The 18391-nt window shown below is 38.2% G+C and overlaps 1 protein-coding gene across 2 annotated transcripts in view; it reads right to left on the minus strand.

Moving 5' to 3' along the window:
- Positions 1-290: 290 nt before the first annotated feature.
- The window catches only part of PPM1D (protein phosphatase, Mg2+/Mn2+ dependent 1D), a 42535-nt gene continuing 24434 nt past the window's right edge, over positions 291-18391 (minus strand). For both annotated transcript variants that reach the window (XM_059379065.1, XM_059379064.1), the window contains exons 3-6: positions 16552-16676; positions 8551-8741; positions 5965-6207; positions 291-1777 (exon numbers count right to left, since the gene is read on the minus strand). In XM_059379065.1, the coding sequence (XP_059235048.1) occupies positions 1220-1777; positions 5965-6207; positions 8551-8741; positions 16552-16676 (1117 nt within the window). In that variant the 3' untranslated portion in view covers positions 291-1219. The remainder of the gene's footprint in view (positions 1778-5964; positions 6208-8550; positions 8742-16551; positions 16677-18391) is intronic.

Below are 18391 nucleotides of genomic sequence, written 5' to 3' on the forward strand. Positions count from 1 at the left end.
AACAATTCATCATACCAAAATGACACTAAGTGTCTTGGTTTTTTCCTGTATTATTAAGTGCAACATAGTATCTCATCAAATGTTTATAAGCCATAACTAGCTTCACCATATTCTTAACCATATTCTTTTGTTGGTATTTGGCCTGTTTCAATGTATTCTAAATTAAAATTAAAAAGTGAAGAGTACAAAAATAAACATTACATATATTTTTAAGTTGTTACTCTAAAGCATGATCAAGGCAAAACACAAAGTTTCTATCATTAAAACAAACCAACAAAAATCCAGCAACATCAGGAACAGTTCACTGATTTATTAGATGAACAAACATATATCCACATAATCAATGAAAACTGTATGATATATAAAATAATTTAAGAAATGTTGGGAATTAGCAGCACCATCTGTTATTGAAATAGCAAGAAAAACTTCACATATTTTATGCAAACACGAGAAAAGAATAACTACTTTAAAACCTAATAATGCCACTGAGTGTCTGGGATGATTGAGAGGGACACCTTTTTAGGCAAACACACCTCCTTCTACTCCAAAGATTTGGGGAGTATATCGGATGATTAAGGTTTCAGAAAATGCTACTGAATTAAGAGATACTGCATAGTATTTTAATTAGAACAGGGAGACTAACACCAAGCTACTTTCAGCATGGCTCAACACTTTTGCTATGAAAAATTTAGTTCTGAATTATGAAATTAGAAATAAAAAATAATTTTTAAAAGACACTAGCTGTCTCTAAGAAACATTAAGTGGAACACAGGTCACTATGAAAATACATCACTTTTCCAGTTTGCTTAATAATTTACTTTAAAAAGTTGTGTAGTTTTCATCACAAGTGACTTATACAAATTTCTTAATAAGCATTTTTAAAAGTTTAAATGTATTTCTAAAATCTAATAGATTCTTTTGATTTTTTTTAACTTTTAGCCCTGTTGTTACATTTACTGTGTATCAGAGTAAGAGACTGAGTTTGTGTGAAAGTATACAAATTTACACACATTTTACAGCAACTTATACCCTAACATCTACAAAATTCACATTTATAATACAAGCAAGTACAAGGCCAAGATAAAACTGTTGAATTCCAAAAAGTCAAACTGTATACTATTTTTATTTTGTCCCCTTAAAAAAAGTTCAAGTTCTGCACCAACTTCAAAAAGCCCTCTTAAATCCTAAGTTTGGAAAAAAAACATTTTTCATATACATTTCAGCAGACACAAACAGTTTTTCTGTGCTGATGAAGTAAAGGATTTCCAATTTTCTTCTGGCCCCGAAGTCTGCGTCGCATGGTAAGTTTAACAGAGTTCTTTCGCTGTGAGCTGGTGGGGAGGCTTGCAGGCTGAGCACCACTACTTCGACTTAAACCATTTCGTCTGTGCTTCTTCATGAGAGGGCCAGAATTGGATTCTTCTAATGTCCTTTTAAAGTTTGCTGGAGGGGTTCTTTCAACTTCTTGGGCTTTCATTTGACCTGGAGTTGACATCTTTACATTTTTTTGGTCCATGATGGTATTTGTTGAATTGGTAGGCACAAGGCCAACTGACAGGCTATTATTCAAAGAATCATGTATCCTTAAAGTCAGGGCTTTAGTGCAATTTTCTTCAAGTGGCTCTGGATCTTTTGAGGGTATGACTGCCGGCTGGACATTCCCTCGAGCTACCTCCGCTGGGACTTCTACATAATTCTCTGAGAAGGCATTACTACGAATAAGGGCAGGTACATGGTCCTTAGAGTTCAGCCGTGGCCATGGGTCCTCCTCCAGTGACTAAAAAACAAGAAAGGTAAGCCAAATAAATAATTTATCATAGAATTCAGCTTAATCATTAGAAGACAAGATGAAGTTTCATTAGAATAAGTGAAAAATTTGGTTGGTTGGTTAATTTCTTACTTATTTTTTTCTATATTCTCATTTCTGAATATTCAGTAGTAGAGAAAATGTAAACTGCAACATTAAAGCAATAATGTCATACTGCAAACTCGTACTCTTGCTTTGTACCTATCTCCCAAACACTAGAGACTGTTCTAGAACTTGAGAAAAGCAGGATGTCTGAGAATCTAGAGAACATGGCTGGGGCAACTCTCAAAGAAATAAATGAAAATTATATGGAAACTTTCAGGTATTCTTTTTTTAAAAGCTTGACAGGTCATTTAGATATGCACCACTCGTTTAGATACAGTGTCCTAGATCTACATATACTCAGAATATTTTTCCTATCAAACCCAAATCTCTCATAGTACTAATACTTTATAAAATCATTGTTAATAGTTCCTCAAGAACAGAGTTTAAGCATAAATACTGTCTCCCTCAAGTACATAACATTTCCCTCAAATCTTTTCTCCTTTAATCAAGTCATTTATTAAAATATTAATATAATCTGAAGTAAACCCTTTGTAGAAGGATAAATGAAAACATATTATCTGGTCTTCCTCTGATATAAAAATCCCTTAGAAATAAATGCCTTTCAAAAAAACGCTATAGAAAAGTATACTTATAAAAAGAATGTTTCCTTTAATGGTTCTAGAATTGAGAAGAAAAGGGAAATTTAAGCCACCCAAAAGCATTTCAATCTCACCATAAACATGAATGAACATACTTTAATGGAAAAAAATGTATTGACTTTAGGTCAACTGGAAGCTAGAGATGAGAAACCCCGGTTCCTAATTTGGGACTGCCTCAAAAACATTGCTGTTTCTGCTGCTGCTGCTTTTTTTGGTGGGTTTTTTTTCTTTTTTTACTAGGAAAATACTCTTTCTTTCTGCAGAAAGAATTGATTCATTTATTTCTTTAACACTGCATAGTTTACTGAAACCACAATTATTCTTATCTGTTTTATTTTATATTTTAAAGATTTTATTTATTTGACAGAGAAGTAAGAGAGAGCCAAAAAGCACAAGGGAGAGGGAATGGCAGAGGGAAAAAGAGAAGAAAGCTCCCTGCTGAGCAGGGAACCCACCCCCCCAAATGCAGGCTCCATCTTAAGACCCTGGGATCATGACCTGAGCCAAACGCAGACCTTAACCAACTGAGCCACCCAGCCCCTTTTCTTATCTGTTTTAACACTGACTAGGTGTTAGGTAGCAATCTTGTTTCAAAGTATCAGTGTTGAGAAAGGTAACAGGATAATCTTCATTCCAGAATATTTACATATGGCTTTCAAAAATATCAGCAAGAGATGTATGTGAGCTCATCCTTTTGCAATAGGTTGATTCCAATACCTACCCTGGTCACAAGCATGTTCTGGATAATCACAGAAAACTATACCTACTCATAATAAATTGTTGAGCCAGAGTTTGTCCTGCTTTAATAAAGAAAAAAGGATTTACAGTAAGATCAGGCAGACAGAGAAGGCTTCCTACTACCAGTCACATCACTAAATTAGGCAAAAGAAAGTAATAACCAAGCCATTGGTAGGAATAGAACATGCTGCTCTAGTTTGTAAAATAAGGTTAGCTATTAGATGGAATTCCTTTATAAAAGAAAACCAGTGGAACAATTTCAGAGTTAATACGATTTATTTTAATTTCTGTTGTGTTCTTTTTATTTTATTTTTTAAAAGACTTTATTTATTTGAGAGAGAGAGAAAAAGAAGTGGGGAGGCTCAGAAGGGAAGAAAGAGAGAGAGGAGCAGACACCCCACTGAGTAAGAAGACCAATTCAGGGCTCGATGCAGGGCTCGATTCCAGGACCCAGAGATCATGATCTGAGTCAAAAGCACCCATGTAACCAACTAAACCAACCAGGTGCCACTGTTCTGTCTTTTTAAATTCACAAGATTATTATTCTGACACTACATGTGTGCTGGCTTTTCTTCCCCCACTTCCTCCTTGAACTTTTCCTTTTCCTGCTCTTTTTATTGGCATTCTGCGGGAATACACTGCATCTGTTAGCACAGGCAATTGCTCAGACTTCTCAGACTCATCCCAGATGAATTACCTGTATTGCTAAATCTTCTTACATGTACATAAAATGTAATATTGAGAGATTACCTCCTAAAAACACAAATTTTAAAAGTTTTACCACTTCAGAGATCAACTTCCTTGCTCCATCAATCTTATAATCCAACATTAAATCTAACTGAAAATTGTGCCTAGAACATAACTGAAACTAAAAGCTAATTTTCTGAAAGAACTCCCTTCCTCATTCCTCCTTCCAATAACTCTTGGCTTATTTAAAAAGAACTATATTGGGGTGTCTGGGTGGCTCAGTCAGTTAAGTGTCTGCCTTCGGCTCAGGTCATGATCCAGCCCCTCATCGGACTCCCTGCTCAGCAGGGCACCTGCTTTTCCCTCTCCCTTCTGCTCGCCCTGCTGTGCAATCTCTCTCACTCTCTGTCATATAAACAAATAAAATTTAAAATAATCAAAAGCAAACAAAAAGCTAAATTTAGTTTTGCCCTAAAGAAAGGACAGAGAAAAATGTGTGTCAGAGTGATATATCACTTAAACAGAGGTATTTCTACCATATTCATCCCAAAACAAAGATCTGACTACTTGGATACCTTAGGATCCATACAGAAGTTGACATGTCTATAAATAGATAAACCTAGTCTCAAATGCCTACTCTAAATGTGGGAAAGTATTAAAAACTAAGCTGACCAAAATATCATTCTATTTATCTAGATGTTACTAAATGTGGGATTATTTTACCAAGAAAATAAATCAATAGATTACATGTGTAGTCGTGGTTGTCAATTAAGATAAAACACAATTTCTTGGGCAGAGATTTGTCTTTATTTACTTGTTAGGTCAGAGCTAACATCACTAATTATTCTGAATGGCTCCAAATATTTTCCTATATTTTGGTGGGGCCAACTAGTTAACTACCAATGCCTAAATATAAGTTAGGGTATACATAAATCTCCTTATCTTTATTATTATATCATTAGGTCTCCAGATTTTCAAAAATAATTTAAAAAACATTTTATATAGGGGCCCCTGAGTGGCTCAGTGGATTGGGTGATTGACTCTTGGTTTCAACTCAGGTTGTGAGATCGAGCCTGGCGTTGGGCTCCGCATTGGGTGTGGAGCCTGCTGAAGATTCTCTCACTTCCTATTCTCCTCTGCCCCTCACTCACACATGCTCTCTCAAAAATACAAAAATAAAAGCACATTCTCAGAAGTCCCACGTATAACAAAGCAGTTATCAGTACTACCAATTTTTAGTAGGAAAATACTGGGATGAAATAATAAAAAGGGAAATGCAGTACCATTTAAATTTACTTCACAGCTTATCTTAAACTCATTCAAAATTATCTAAGAAGAGGAATAATGTTTCTTGTCCATGTTATTAGACAACCAGTTCTAAGATCTGATATCCTAAGGTCCACTTCAGTCTGTAGTCTGTGTGATCTTATCCGAATTGCTTAATCTCTCAGTCTTATTATCTGTAAGATGGAATAATCTCTACACTAGTTACCCATTCCATTTATGAGGTTCAAATGAAATATATACAAAAGTACTTCCAAACTTAAATGTTTATAAATGTACATAGTATTAGAAGGGGATTGTTAAAATATTGTTATGTACATCTCCTTTCTATTAAGCACTGTGCACACAGCTGGCATGCAGAACAGTACTGATGGGAAGATGAATCAATGATAGTAAAAGTTACATGACAAAGATCCATCACTTTCTTTTTCTTTTTTTTTTTTTATTTATTTATTCGACAGAGAGAGATGACAAGCAGACAAGCAGGCAGAGAGGCAGGAAGAGAGAGAGGAGGAAGCAGGCTCTCCGCCGAGCAGAGAGCCCGATGCGGGGCTCGATCCCAGGACCCCGAGCCGAAGGCAGCGGCCTAACCCACTGAGCCACCCAGGCGCCCCGATCCATCACTTTCTTGAACCCAGTTCAAATCCAAAATCCTATGATACAAAGAATCTGAAAAACTTTTCAGGCAATTCTAACCAAAGAAATTCTATTTAAAAACCTCAAATACTATAGAGAACTGTATACCTTGACTGGCGGTGTAGAACATGGAGAAGGAGTCATCACGCAGGTTTCTTGACTATTATACGAAGGACTATCAGTCAGGTTCAGATAGAGCTCATCTTCACTGGTGAAATTTCCCTGGCTGTCCACTCCTGGAGAAATGCAGATCACTATAGCACTAGTATTATCTGCTCGAAGCATACGCTGCCTCCAGCGGCCTAGTGCTCGATTCACAAGCATTTTGGCACAAGACTGTCCATGTTCACCCTGTAGTTAAAAGAACAAAGAGAGAGAAGGTTAACAACTCAGATTTAGTTCCCACTATAAATTAAAAACAAAGTATCAAATTAAAAACAAAGTATTCAATATGGCTCACATAAGTAAAATTTCCTAAATTTCAAACATTATCCATAGACCCCATAACTATGTTAAGAGTACTGCTCTAATTTTTTTAAATATTAAGACAAGGCCTTATCCTGTGGTTAAATTCGACCTGTGTTTTTATCTTTTTAGTAGCAAGAAACTCAGTCTTCACTGTAATAGGAAAAGTTATACAGAAGTTATCTAAAATGGAAAGTAAACATCCAAGTTATTACAGATAAACAATTCGCAAACGAGATAATCAGGCATGGCAAAAACAAAAAACAAAAAACAAAAAAAAAACCCTTATTGCAAAGGGCCAATCTTCTCCTAAAATAAGAGCTTCTACAAATCAATGACAATAAAATTTTGTCAAAGAATATGAACAAAATTCAGAGACAAGAAAATATAAACAACTGTTAAATATATACAATTGACCCTTGAACAATGGGGGACGTTGGAGATGCCAACTCCCCCATACAAATGAAAATCCATGTATAACTTTTGATTCCCCTCAAACTTAACTACTAATAGCCTACTGTTGACCACAAGTCTTACCAATAAAATTAAGTTGATTAGCATGTATTTTGCATATTATCTGTATTATATACTGCATTCTTAAAGCTAGGGAGGGCGCCTGGGTGGCTCAGTGGGTTAAAGCCTCTCCCTTCGGCTCAGGTCATGATCCCAGGGTCCTGGGATCGAGGCCCACATCGGGCTCTCTGCTCAGCTGGGAACCTGCTTCCTCCTCTCTCTCTGCCTGCTTCTCTGCCTACTTGTGATCTCTGTCTGTTAAATAAATAAATAAAAATCTTAAAAATAAAATAAAATAAAATAAAGCTAGGGAAAAAAATTATAAAGAAGAGAAAATACCTGTATGGTGCTGTATATACCTAAGAGAAATGAAAACATATCCACACAAAAACTTGTATGTGAATGTTCACAAAAGTCATTCATTCATAAGAGCCCCAAAGTGGAAACAACGCAAATATGCATCAACTGGTAAATGGATGGATAATTAAATGTTGTATATCCGTTGATGGAAAATTATTCAGCCCTAACAAGGAATAAAGTACTTTTATTTACAAGCAACATGGATGAACCTTGAAAATACTATGCTTAAGTGAAAGAAGTCAAATATGGAGGTCACATATTATATGATCTCTTTACATGAAATATCCAAAACAGGCCAATATAAAGAGAGACAGAAAGATCCGTGGTTGCCAGTGGGTGGGGATAACAGGAGGCAGTGAATGACTACTGGCAATTATTGGTTTTGGAGGTAGTGATAAAATGTTCTGGAATGATATAGTGGTAACGGTTGCACAACTTAGAGAATATAGTAAGAACTACTGAGTTAGTTATACATTTTTTTAAAAGATTTTATTTATTTATTTGACAGAGAGAGATCACAAGTAGGCAGAGAGGCAGGCAGAGAGAGAGGAAGGGAAGCAGCCCCCTGCTGAGCAGAGAGCCCGATGTGGGACTCGATCCCAGGACCCTGAGATCATGACCTGAGCCTAAGGCAGCGGCTTAACCCACTGAGCCACCCAGGCGCCCTATACATTTTTTTTAAGAGGATTTTTTATTTAAGGTTTTATTTATTTATTTGATAGAAGATACAGCAAGAGCGGGAACCCAAGCAGGGGGAGTGGGAGAGGGAGAAACAGGCTTCCCGCTGAGCAGGGAGCCCAATGCGGGGCTCGATCCCTGGACTCTGGGATCAGGACCCGAGCCAAAGGCAGACACTTAATGACTGAGCCATCCAGGTGCCCCTGAGTTATACATTTTAAAAAGGTAAAATTTTGGGCGCCTGGGTGGCTCAGTTGGTTAAGCAACTGGCTTTGGCTCAGGTCATGATCCCACGGATCCTGCTTCTCTCTGTCTCCCTCTGCCTGCCACTACCCCCTGCTTGTGTGGTCTCTCTCTGCATCGAATAAATAAAATCTTAAAATAAAATAAAAAATAAAAAATGTAAAATTTTGTGGTATATGAATTACATCTCAATTTTTTAAAAAGAATTAATGAGGTTTCATAGGCCACTAAGGGCTATTCATAACAAAGTCTGTGGTTGTGTGTTTATCTAATTTATATCCTGTCTCATTCCCTTTATGAGCTGCAAAGTTTGTTTTATGTAATTCTAGAGCCAGGCAAATGGAATACCTACTCAAAGTGAACATCCTTAGACCTATGACAAAGTAGCAGAACAATGTATAGACAACAATATCAAATTATTGAGTTACTTCTCACCATCAAGTATTTCTTCTCCTCTTGGTCCTGGCACATTGAGATGGCATCTTGCGGTGGAATCATATTCCAAAGTCCATCACTCCCCAAGATAATATACTTGTGCTTCTGGGGGTCAAGAGTGTGGACACTTGTGTCTGGTTCAGGTGACACTACAAATTCACCACTGAAGAAATCATAGCTCCACAAATCACCTGGGGGTGGAGGCAGAAATAAGCAAAAAGTGTTATTTCCAGGCTAGTAATATTTTGTCAACAGATTAAAGGAGAGAATCTACACATTCATCAAAATAGATGCAGAAAAGCAATTGATAACATTCAAAATCCATACCTGATTTAAGAAAAAAACATAACAAAACTGGGGCACCTGGGTGACTCAGTGTGTTGAGCCTCTGCCTTCGGCTCAGGTCATGATCTCAGGGTCCTGGGATCTAGCCCCACATCGGGCTCTTTGGTCGGTGGGGAGCCTGCTTCCCCCTCTCTCTCCGCCTGCCTCTCTGCCTACTTGTAATCTCTCTCTCTGTCAAATAAATGAATAAAATCTTAAAAATAAAATAAAATAAAAACTACTTGGGGCACCTGGTGGCACAGTCAGTTGAGTGTCTGACTCTTGCTTTAGGTTCAGGTCATGATCTCAGGGTCGTGGAATCAAGCCCTGCGACAGGCTTCCCACTCCATGAGGAGTATGCTAGAGATTCTTTATCCCTTCTCAGTCTCCCTCTACCCACCTCCTAGCTTGTGCTCTCTTTCTCTCTCTCTCTCTCAAATAAAGAAATCTTTAAAAAAGGGGGAAGGTGGGGTGCTTGGGTGGCTCAGTGGGTTAAGCCTCTGCCTTCAGCTCAGGTCATGATCTCAGGGTCCTGGGATCGAGCCCCGCATCGGGCTCTCTGTTTGGCAGGGAGCATGTTTCCACCTTTTCTCTGCATGCCTCTCTGCCTATTTGTGATCTCTCTGTCAAATAAATAAATAAAATCATTTTTAAAAAGGGGGGGAAGGGAGGGAGGAAGTGAGGAAGGGAACTCTTATTTTTCTGTGATATATAAGACAAAGTTAAGTGGAGCTATCTAACTTTTTCTACTCCTCCAAACTGGGGAAAGAATAGACAAAAAGAAGAAAACATTAATCTCTATCTCTTTTGTTTGTTGTGAAATACTCTGGGTAAAGGCCTAAATTACAAGCAAAAGGTTTGGGGCACCTGGGTGGCTCAGTTAGTTAAGCATCTGTCTGCCTCAGGTCATGATCCCAGGGTCCTGGGATTGAGTCCCAAGTCAGGCTCCCTGCTAAGTGGGGAGCATGCTTCTCCCTTTCCCCTCTGCTCCTGCCATCTCTCTCTCAAATAAAGACAGAAAGAAAATATTTTAAACCAAATAGAAGCAAAAGGTTTTCAGACAAATGAGTGGTTTTAGCACTCTTTCAGCAGGTCTGACTTACTGCTAACCAAGAGTAAATCTCTTTGTCCTTTCTCTGCCTTACTTAAACTTCCCTTCATTAGGTCCTATCAAAAGTATTGTCCAATTAAAACACATTCACAGTCTAAGGGACAAGTAATTCAAATCAATTGTTCTACTTTAAAATAGCAAAATTCATTGCCAAATGAGCCCCTTGAAAGGTAAAGTGGCAATTCATCTCTCAGAGTAGCAAAAAAAAAAAAAAAAAAAAAAAAAAAAAAAAAAAAAAAACCCACACATGGGGCACCTGGCTGGCTCAGTTACTGGAGTGTGCCACTCTTGATCTTGGTGTTGCAGGTTCAAGTCCCCACACTGGGCATACAGATTATGTAAAAATAGTATCTTAAAAAAAAACAAACAAACCATGCAACCACTAAAAGCTAATTATAATCCAAGTAGACTTACAAAGATGCATTTACTTCTTTTTCTCTTTTTTTTTTTTGAAGTTTTATTTATAATCTTTTCAGTATCTTTCTTTATAAGCTTATGGATTCTCACAACTCTGAAATCATGATCTGAGCTGAAACCAAGAGTTGGACACTTAACTGACTGAGCCACCCAGGTGCCCCTTTTATTATTGTTTTAGTGCTCAAGTTGCTTTAAATTTGCCGGTGAAATTTGCTGGAATGTGAATTTTTAACAAACTCACTAGGTGAGTTGTATTCATAGTCAGATTTAAGAACATATGACATAGGCACGGTTCCCTTATTTAATCAGTTTAGAGAATCCTGGCTTTACCCGAGGTAAAATGAGCAACGATCAGAACTGGGCCTTGAATTAAGTGTTTCTATCATTGGTCTACTGTTTGTACACCAAAATAGGATCAAAGAATATCATTCCTGTAGTAAAGGGAGAGCCTTTGGACATTGCGGCAAATGTTGTTAGTTGTCTCCTTGATGACCATTTCCCTTTTTGTCCTTAGTAGGGGCACTGGAAGGACACCAGAGGAGAAAAAGGCCTTTCTTCTGGTTTCAGTATGTTCTCTGCTGGCTTCTGTGGCACATGGCAGCCCACAGTGCACAGGATACCCAGTAGTCTTTACCTCTAGTGACTTAACATTTCCCCCTACTCTCTGAGTGGCTTCCTACAGAGCACTTCCAAAGAGCCTCAATTCATCTATTCTTTAAACCACAACCAATGGGCACCTGGGTGACTCAGTTATTAAACATCGGCCTTTGGCTCAGGTCACTGATCCCAGGGTCCTGGGATGGAGCCCTGCGGCAGGCTCTTTGCTCAGTGGGGAGCCTGCCTCTCCCTTTCCTCTAACCCTCCCCTTGCTTGGGTTCCCTCTGTCACTCTCTCTCTCTGTCAAATAAATAAATAAAATCTTTAAACTGCAACCAAAAATCATCCCTTGAAAACATAAATTTAAGGGGTGCCTGGGTGGCTCAGTCGGTTAAGCACCTGCCTTCGGCTCAGGTCATGATCTGAGTCCTTGGATCAACCCCCAAATCGGGCTCCCTGCTTGCAAGGAAACTCTTTTCTCTCTCTTCCTTGCTCATGCTCTCTCTTGCTATCTCTCTCTCTCAAATACATAAATACAATCTTTAAATAAAAAATAAAACATATTTAAGATGGATGGTGATGGTTGCAAAACACTATGTAAATGAACTTAATACCACCACTGACTTGTAAACTTAAAATGGTTAAGATAGCAAAATTATGTATCTTTGTCATAATTAAAAACATACGTATACCCAAATTTAGTTGTTTCCACTCCCACTCTGCAATAGCTTAGTCTTATTCCTAATTTACAACTCTTTTTTTTTTTTTAAAGATTTTATTTATTTTATTTGACAGACAGAGATTACAAGTAGGCAGAGAGGCAGGCAGAGAGAGAGAGAGAGAGAGGAGGAAGCAGGCTCCCTGCTGAGCAGAGAGCCCGATGCGGGACTCGATCCCAGGACCCTGAGATCATGACCTGAGCCGAAGGCAGCGGCTTAACCCACTGAGCCACCCAGGCGCCCCCCTAATTTACAACTCTTAACCACAATCTAAAAAAAAGCCATTTTATCCATGCCTCTTATTTTCATATCTCTGTTCCAGCTACACTGGGCTTTGTCAGAGTTCCTTATTATTCTCACCTTCCTTCCTCTTATCAGAGCTGCTTGCAGATGCAGCTCCTATGCTTAGAACACACGTTCTTCCTCTCTTAACAACTAGTAATTCTTCAAACTTCAGCTCAGTATCAAATATCTCTTGCCTCTCCAGCTAGGTATAATACCCTTATTTTAAGTTCTCATTAGCACATATTTAAGTATTTAGAGATGTAATTTTTCTTTTTTTTTTTTTTTAAAGATTTTATTTATTTATTTGACAGACAGATCACAAGTAGGCAGAGAGGCAGGCAGAGAGAGAGAGAGAGAGAGAGAGAGAGAGGGAAGCAGGCTTCCTGCGGAGCAGAGAGCCCGATGCGGGGCTCGATCCCAGGACCCTGAGATCATGACCCGAGCCGAAGGCAGCAGCCCAAACCACTGAGCCACCCAGGCGCCCCTAGAGATGTAATTTTTCAACTCGTTTTGTGATCCGATGAATGCTTCTCCCCTTCTCTATACTGTAAGCTTCCAAGAGGACAAAGACCACATGCTTAGCACATATTGCACTCAGTAAGTATCTGTTCAAGGAATAAATGATTTGCAAGATTCACATACAATTCTATCACACAGCCACTAGAAGGCACCTTTGTTATATCTGTATGCAAGTAATTCTAATCCTCATGAGTTTCTAAAAATGGTACCAATTTCTGTTAAGCAAACTTTTCTTTCCCAAAAAGCTAGATTAAAAATGGTCATAAACCATAAGAATGGTGCTAAATACTATAATTTACTATGATCCAGTAAGTATTACCATGCAACAAGTTAAAAAAAAAAAAAGTTTAAAATTTTATTTATTTGTGGACACCTGGGTGACTCAGTCAGTTAAAAGTCTGCCTTTGGCTCAGGTCATGATCCCAGGCTCCGGATCTTTTATAGGCTTTGGCCTAGGATCAGGAATAGCATGCACTTATAACATTTCTTTAGGTTATACATCTTGGCCAGAATACTACATAGGGAATATTGTGTCAGTCTCAGCACTATTCCTCATTAGTAATGATAATTTTGATTATTTAGTCAAGGTACTGCCTGATTTCTCTGTTCTCTAATTACTAGTTTTTTCTTTTTTAAAAGTTTATTAATTTTTAGTATCTCTACACCCAATATGGGTTATAACTCACCACCTGGAAATTAAGAGTTGCATGTTCTTCCAACTGAGCCAGCCAGGCACCCCTTAATTACTATTTTTTCTCTTTTGCAACTAAAAGCAGTTTATGGGGAGATATTTTAAAACAATGCTGATATACCACTCCTTAAGTACTTTTGAGTATCTGTGTAAAATAAACATTGAGGACTATATTTCTTTCTCTCTACATAGATAACAAATGTTGAATCAAGCTAAGGAAAAAACACAGATGGGATGCCTAGGAGGCTCAGTCCGTTAAGTGCCCGATTCTTGGTTTTGGTTCAGATCATGATCTCAGGGTTATCAGACTGAGCCCCAATGAGGCTCCACGTCACCACAGAGTCTGCTTGGGATTATCTCCCTGTCTCCCACCCTTTGCCCCTCTCCCTGCTTGTGCTCTAGTAAATAAATAAAATCTTCTTTAAAAATCACATCAATATCTCTCTCCAAATACAGTAATCGATACCTTTTGGACTGACTAGATATTCTATAAGAAGCTCATTCAATGCTGCTATTAATTCTGTCTCTGCCTCCCCACCCTCATACTACTCCAATAAAAACCAAAGTGTATGTAATAGAGAAATCTGACTGGTAGCAGTTCATAAGAAAAATATCTAACGACTGGAGCTATTTCAATAAACCAACAAATGTGGTATGATTACTAAAAGCTAATGACAGATTCCAGGACTCTACAAGCAGAAGTACAATGCTCAGGTAGCAGGAATAAAATATTTCCATCATACTTCAAACTGTTCAGACCACATCTTGCAGAATATCCTCAATTCTGGAACATTTAATGAAGAAATAAAGCAATATGACAAGAATAATGAAGGGTCTGAAGCCTAGAGGAAAGACTAGAAAAACATGCTAGCTAATTTTGAATAGGTAAATGATGGTCATTATGCAAAAGGAAAAATAAATACACTGCCCTGTTTTTGACTCAGCACATAAAACTAGAGTCAATATCTGAAAGATTCATGTGGCAGATTTTAACTGACAATTATGCAAGAGTTTGTACTTTGAAATATTAAGATTTACTGAAGATATTCAAGTAGGAGTTAGATTACTTCTTGTCTGAATTACTCTAGAGATACAGAAGTCAAAAAGAAAAGTAGAAAGTAGAAAGTCTGAAACAGAAAAACCAGTTGGTTTTCCTGCTCTTTCTGCCAGTCCTTCATCTGTTCCTACTTTTCCACTACACAATCTCTTATGAGTTTCAAGGCTTAAAATGCTTGGCACACACACTTCATATATACAAAATAACTTGGCATCTATTTTTCTAAATTGAAAGTTCAATATTTTTTTTTAAGATTTTATTTATTTATTTGACAGAGAGAGATCACAAGTAGGCAGGCAGGCAGAGTTGGGGAGAGGGGGAAATAGGCTCCCTGCTGAGCAGAGAACCCCATGTGGCACTCAATCCCAGGACCCTGGGATCATGACCTGAGCTAAAGGCAGAGGCTTTAACCCACTGAGCCACCCAGGCACTCCTCAATTTACCCCTCAGTTTGAATCTGAAGTAAGACCTTGCCCTCAGTATAATTAGTTGGGTTCCCCATAAAAAAACCTTCTGTTCTTGAGATGCCTGGGAGGCGCAGTCAGGTTAAGTGTCTGACTCTTGGTTTTAGCTCAAATCCGTGATGTCAAGGTCCTAGGATCAAGCCCCCTGTTGGGCTCCGCACTGAGCACAGATTTAGCTTGAGATTGATTCTCCTTCCCTCTCCCTCGGCCCCTCCGGCTCCTGTCCTCTAAAATAAATAATCTTTAAAAACAAAACAAACAAAAAATGCTGTTCTTTAGTAATATTAATTACTTGCCAATTATCACATTCCTCCCTCTTTATCCTTGCTAACAACTGAAAGATCTATTATATCACATGGTTATACTATTAATGAATAACCTGAGAAACAGACAGCCTTTGAGTTCTGCAAAAATCTACAAATATGTAGAGTGCCTAGAATACTGCTACAGGCCCCCAATGGTACCTTTGCCTCCAATTTTATCACCCTATAATTTTACCCACTACAGCACCAAAATGACCCTTAAAAAAAAAAAAAAAGAAAGAAAGTAAAAGAACTGGGGACACCTGGGTGGCTCAGTTAAGCATTTTGCCTTTAGCTCAGGTCATGATCCCAGAGTTCTGGGATCCAGTCCCACATCAGGCTCCTTGCTCAGTGGGAAGCGTGCTTTTCCCTCTGCCTGCTGTTCCCCCTGCTTACACTCTCCCTGACAAATTAATTTTTTAAAAACATGCATCATGTCACTGCCCTATTTCAATAAACAGCAACAGTAACATTTACAGAACACTTATTATGTGTCAGGCACTGTTTTAACCACTTTACATATATTAAGTCATCCAATACTCACAACTGAATGAGGCAGGTACCATTATTAGCCCCATTTACAGCTGAAAAAACTGTCACATATATTAAGTAATTTATATATAGTAAGTGATTTGCCTTACTATATGTAATTGTGCAGTAAATAACAACATTGGCATTGGACCCTAAGAATTTTGGCTCCAAAGTCTATCTCTTCACCACTGTGGTATACTTCCTCCACTCAATTACTTCCTGAAAGTATTTAAAATAAAATTCCCAGGCGCCTAGGTGGCTCAGTGGGTTAAAACCTCTGCCTTCGGCTCAGGTCATGATCTCAGGGTCCTGGGATAGAGTCCCAAGTCAAGCTCTCTGCTCAGCAGGGAGCCTGCTTTCCTCTCTCTCTCTGCCTGCCTCTCTGCCTACTTGTGATCTTTCTCTGTATATCAAATAAATAAATAAAATCTTTAGAAAAAAATGAATAAAATAAAATTCCTTATCATGGTCTACTATAAACCCTTGTAAGGTTTATTTCTTGCCTACCACACATAATGTCTGCACCAAACTCCTTATCTTAACCTGCATGCCCTCCCTTTTTGCATCCAAAACCAGGTAGATTCGAAAATAAGTATTTTTATTTTGTCATGAACAATTTATTTTGCTAGCTAATGAGAAAGAGACCTTTGAAGGTTCTTAAGAGAAATATAAAAGGCTGAAGTAGGGAAGCACATTTAAAAATAATTTTAAGGATAACACCAAGCCTAGACATATATATACTTCCCTAAGTACTGGTGTGAATCACCAAAATGTTGAACATGACTCATGGTTAAAGAGCAACCAGCACTGAAATCCATTTTAACCTTCCCCTCCATTAAGTTTTAAAGCATTTACTATAACAACAGCGTATTTCTACCCCCATTATCAGTCAAATGAGGATTTAGTTCTTAGTCTCCTCTTTTATGTTACCACCATACATTGTAGAAAATCTAGTATGATTTACCAAATATAAGTCCTACTTACCAAGTGCTCTTGCTACTGCCAGAAAAGGAATCTGGTCAATAACTGTGCTCCTTCTAACAGGTCCATTGTGAGTGAGCCGAGGTCGTTTCCAAACTACACGATTCACACCAGACTTGTTCATCACACTGAAAAAGAGTTCAAAAAAAAAAAAATTCTAAGCGAATAAAATAGAACTAAGGTAGCTTAATGTGGTAAATAACTAATATAATCAGATTATATGATCATGAAATAATGACTTATCTGTTTCAGACACAAAGATGCTTAAACCAAAATTCCTGTTCAGAGAGGAAACACAGAATAGGTAAGATTAACATGAGGAGAACTGAGATTGCTGAGGTAGTTTAGAAAGAACAGAGTAGAAGTAATGAGAAGAAAAATGAGTAGACAGCATGTCAGAGAAAAAAGCAAGATAATGTGATAACTAAGAAAACTGAAAGGAGGAAGAAGAGGTTATAAATAAATAGTAATTAAAAAACTGAAAAGGAGGGGCGCCTGGGTGGCTCAGTGGATTAATGCCTCTGCATTCGGCTCAGGTCATGATCCCAGGGTCCTGGGATCGAGCCCCGCATCGGGCTGTCCGCTCCGCAGAGAGCTTGCTTCCTCCTCTCTCTCTCTCTCTGCCTGCCTCTCTGCCTACTTGTGATCTCTGTCTGTCAAATAAATAAATAAAATCTTAAAAACAACAACAACAACTGAAAAGGAGATGTAAGATAATTTTTGATGGATTTGAGGGTGCTGAAAACAGTACAACTTCAGTTTTAGTATTTTTAATTTGATGATATAACTCAACAGAAATATCATATATTTAGATGTTTCTGTAATTACAAGTACGAGAGTAGACTTTGGAAATGGATCAGCTGTAGAGATATAGATGTGGGAATCACAGAATAAGAAAACTCCTAAAGAGGGGCCTGGGTGGCTCACTGGGTTAAAGCCTCTGCCTTCATGATCCCAGGGTCCTGGGATCAAGCCCCATATCAGGCCCTCTGCTCAGCAGGGAGCTTGCTTCCTCCTCTCTCTCTCTGCCTACTTGAGATCTCTGTCTGTCAAATAAATAAATAAAATCTTTTAAAAAAAATAATAAAACTCTTAGAAAGGAATCTGGCATAGCAGCAACAGAAATCTATAATTAATACACAGAACAGTACATGCTAGGTTGCCTAAAACATGGAAATACAGTCAAATCTTTAAGCAAAAAAAGTAATAATGAAACCACAACAGAGAGGCACTTGGGTGGCCCAATCCGTTAAGCGTATGCCTTTGGTTCTGGTCTTGATCCTTGGGTCCTGGGACTGAGTCCTGGAACGGGCTCCCTGTTAAATGCAGAGTCTGCTTCTCTCTCTTCCTCTGGCCCTACCCCCTGCTCATGTGCACGTGTACTCGCTCGCTCTCGGTCTCTCTCATAAATTAAAAAAAAAACAAACAAACACTAGAGATGGTCTCTCAGCAGGTACCTGGCATGACTGAAACAGTAAACTGACCCTTAACTAATCATGACCTGCCTGAATTTAAAAAAAAAAAAAAAAATCAATGAAAGAAAGATGTTCCTCTGGAAGGCTAAAAAAGTTGGCAGAAAGAGCAGCAAAGAGAATTTTCAAGAAACACTATTAGCCTAAAAATTGATATTAAGTCCACCTGACAAGATACATGCATAAGAAAAAAAAAAGATACATGCATAAGATGAGGTTGATCCCCAAGACTTTCAAAGATAGAGGACACTAAAATAACCTAATTAAGTCTTCTCACTTAGCGCCCCTATACATCCAGAAACCCTTTGATTACAATCTGAAATTTCATTCATCTACGGCAGGCCAGCTGACAATAATATGTGGTTTCCTTG

This window comes from Mustela nigripes, chromosome 16 (genome assembly GCF_022355385.1).
Source record: "Mustela nigripes isolate SB6536 chromosome 16, MUSNIG.SB6536, whole genome shotgun sequence".
Taxonomy (NCBI): Eukaryota; Metazoa; Chordata; class Mammalia; order Carnivora; family Mustelidae; genus Mustela; species Mustela nigripes.